The sequence below is a fragment of the Penaeus vannamei genome, chromosome 22 (genome assembly GCF_042767895.1).
Source record: "Penaeus vannamei isolate JL-2024 chromosome 22, ASM4276789v1, whole genome shotgun sequence".
Lineage (NCBI taxonomy): Eukaryota > Metazoa > Arthropoda > Malacostraca > Decapoda > Penaeidae > Penaeus > Penaeus vannamei.
Window position 1 is genome coordinate 31166702 of NC_091570.1, and position 2500 is coordinate 31169201.

General features: G+C 33.8%; 1 protein-coding gene across 1 annotated transcript; it reads right to left on the reverse strand.

The window, feature by feature from the left end:
- Nucleotides 1-167: 167 nt before the first annotated feature.
- Nucleotides 168-1255, reverse strand: LOC138865835 (uncharacterized). Its single transcript, XM_070137179.1, has 2 exons — nucleotides 1228-1255; nucleotides 168-1009 (listed from the first exon to the last, which is right to left on the reverse strand). Exons 1-2 carry the CDS (start codon nucleotides 1237-1239, stop codon nucleotides 290-292), a joined length of 732 nt encoding a protein of 243 aa, XP_069993280.1. The 5' UTR covers nucleotides 1240-1255; the 3' UTR covers nucleotides 168-289.
- Between the last annotated feature and the right edge of the window lie 1245 nt (nucleotides 1256-2500).

A 2500-nucleotide genomic window follows, 5' to 3' on the forward strand; every position in this document is an offset into this window, starting at 1 on the left:
ATTTTTACATGTATGCCAACCTATACCATTCGGGATGACAAAGAACGGGGATTATGTCAACGTATATTGATGGTGATGAGAAATTCATATAGTTCTCTCATTTATCTATACCAATGAGTACTTATTTTGCCCTTTCTTAAAATGCGTTGAAAATAAACTAATCTGCTAAAAAAAACATTTTATTTCCAATTCATTTATCACATATACCACATTCTTACTGTGTGCATTTGAAAATATGTAATTTGCATTATTTCACTTGGGAAATCACTATACTTGGAGACATTTCTTTTTACGGGGTTCTATATAGAATCGTAGGCACGCCGTTGAACTTTCTGTGGTTTCCAAATTTCGATACGAAACTACCGACCGCTCCTGTGGCTCCATCGATTCCACCATGGCTTCCAGCAGCACCTTCGGCTTCACCAAATCCACCATTGGCGTCACCGAGGACTAGAACGTTCGCTGCTGCTGCTGCATTGAGAGCAGTCTCAAGATCAACACCAATGGGAAGAGCCGGGTTTTCTCCGTCTTGGTAGTTGACGAAATAAACTTCGGGACTGGACTGAAGATGAGTTGGTACTTCAATCACACGTTGACCCTCTTCAGTATTCTTATTAAGGACGTAGACAATAATTTGTTGCTTTGGAGGAGGAAGAATGATGGGTTCAGGCTCTGGTCCACCTTCGGGTAGACGTACAAACACGACGTTGTGGTTGACTCGTGGTGGTGGAATATTAAGTGGTGGGCCACTGGGTTCTTGAGGCTGTTCGGGAATCTCATAGACGTACACCTTCCTTGAAATCGCTGGAAGAACACAAGTACCATCAACGTGAAGGACTTCGCCATTCCTACATCCAGTTGCAAATCCATGGTCTCCTGCAGCATGGTGAGAATGGGCAGCGCCAGCTGAATGATCTACACCTCGAGAGATGCCATCCAAGTGTCCAGGTGGTAAAGAGTAGGTTTCGATTGCAGCAGATGCTGCCGCAACTATCATTGATAATGCGATCTGTAACATTATTGATTTTATATATTTTATTACACGTAAATATTGGCAGAAGTGAGACAATTTATCTTCAGTGACAGTCTCTTCTCTGAAGCAAAATTTAGATTAAGAGACCTGAATTTTAGTATACATGCTTCTGTGTGGCAAGATACGACTATCGAAAGATGAAATATCTACATAGAGATATAGTGAACATGAGCAAAACTGGGAGGTATACGCACTATCAGTTCCATTCTAAATGATTTTGGAAATAATTTACACCATTCTGCTTTTATAGCTATAGCTGCCCTCACTCCACTATGACCTCTTGAAACTGGCCTCTAAGCTAGGTTAAGAACTATAATTCCTTTTACAACCGGTCCATTCCAAAGTGCCTACTCACGTCAGAAATATAAAAAAAAGTAGATGGCCTTCAATGATGTGAAATAGGTATAAACGAAAATAAATTGTACTTCTAGATTGGAAATTATTGTCACAATTCAAGAAAATGTACGACATAGAACGGGCAGGAAAAAAGTATCGTTACCTTCTAAACCAGCTAATATGAAAAATCGACGATGTGTTTAAAATACCAAGGTAAGCCAGTTACCACCGTAATTCTACGAACGTAGCTTTTGCGATACAATAACAATATAAAAGTGAGGAGTCATTGAAATTAGCAAAACATAAGTTTTATTATCTGTATGCGGGAAAAATATATATTCTCAATAATATCGAGTAGCAACATATGCGCAATCAAAAATGAATAAATAAATAATAACAAATATATGAATTAATTAATAAAATAAATTAATAAATAAACGATATAGTTAACAATAACGCTGTTGAAATGTATTTTCGATTTTCGTTGCAGTATATATTTCTCGCAGTTGTTTAGGGCTAAGGAAGAGATAAAATTCAAGAGAAGAGTTTTATATAAACACTAATAGTTTATTTTTGTTAATGTCTACACATATTTCGAAATGAGCGAAAATAATGGCTGTATCAGTTACATTTTCTGGGATTTCTGTCTATCCCTTCTAGGAAACGAGAGGCAAGTCGAATTTAGTTTTCAGTCACATGTAATGGTATAAGAAACATTTTCAAAAAAGAAAGAAAAAAAAAAAAAAAAAAAAAAAAAAAAAAAAAAAAAAAATATATATATATATATATATATATATATATATATATATATATATATATATATATATATGTATATATGTATATATGTATATATATATATATATATATATATATATATATATATATATATATATATATATATATATATATATATATATATATATATATATATATATATATATATATACATATATTTGCAAAATGTCTCAAAAGTATGTTCTTTTCCATATCGAAAAGTCAAAACCTGTTAATTATCATTTCGACTTCTGATTTATTAGATGTCGCTGTATGACAAACGAACAATCATGGCTCGGATGTACAGCCATGTTGAACTGTACCATGATTTTCTTGATAATGACATACATTAGTTTC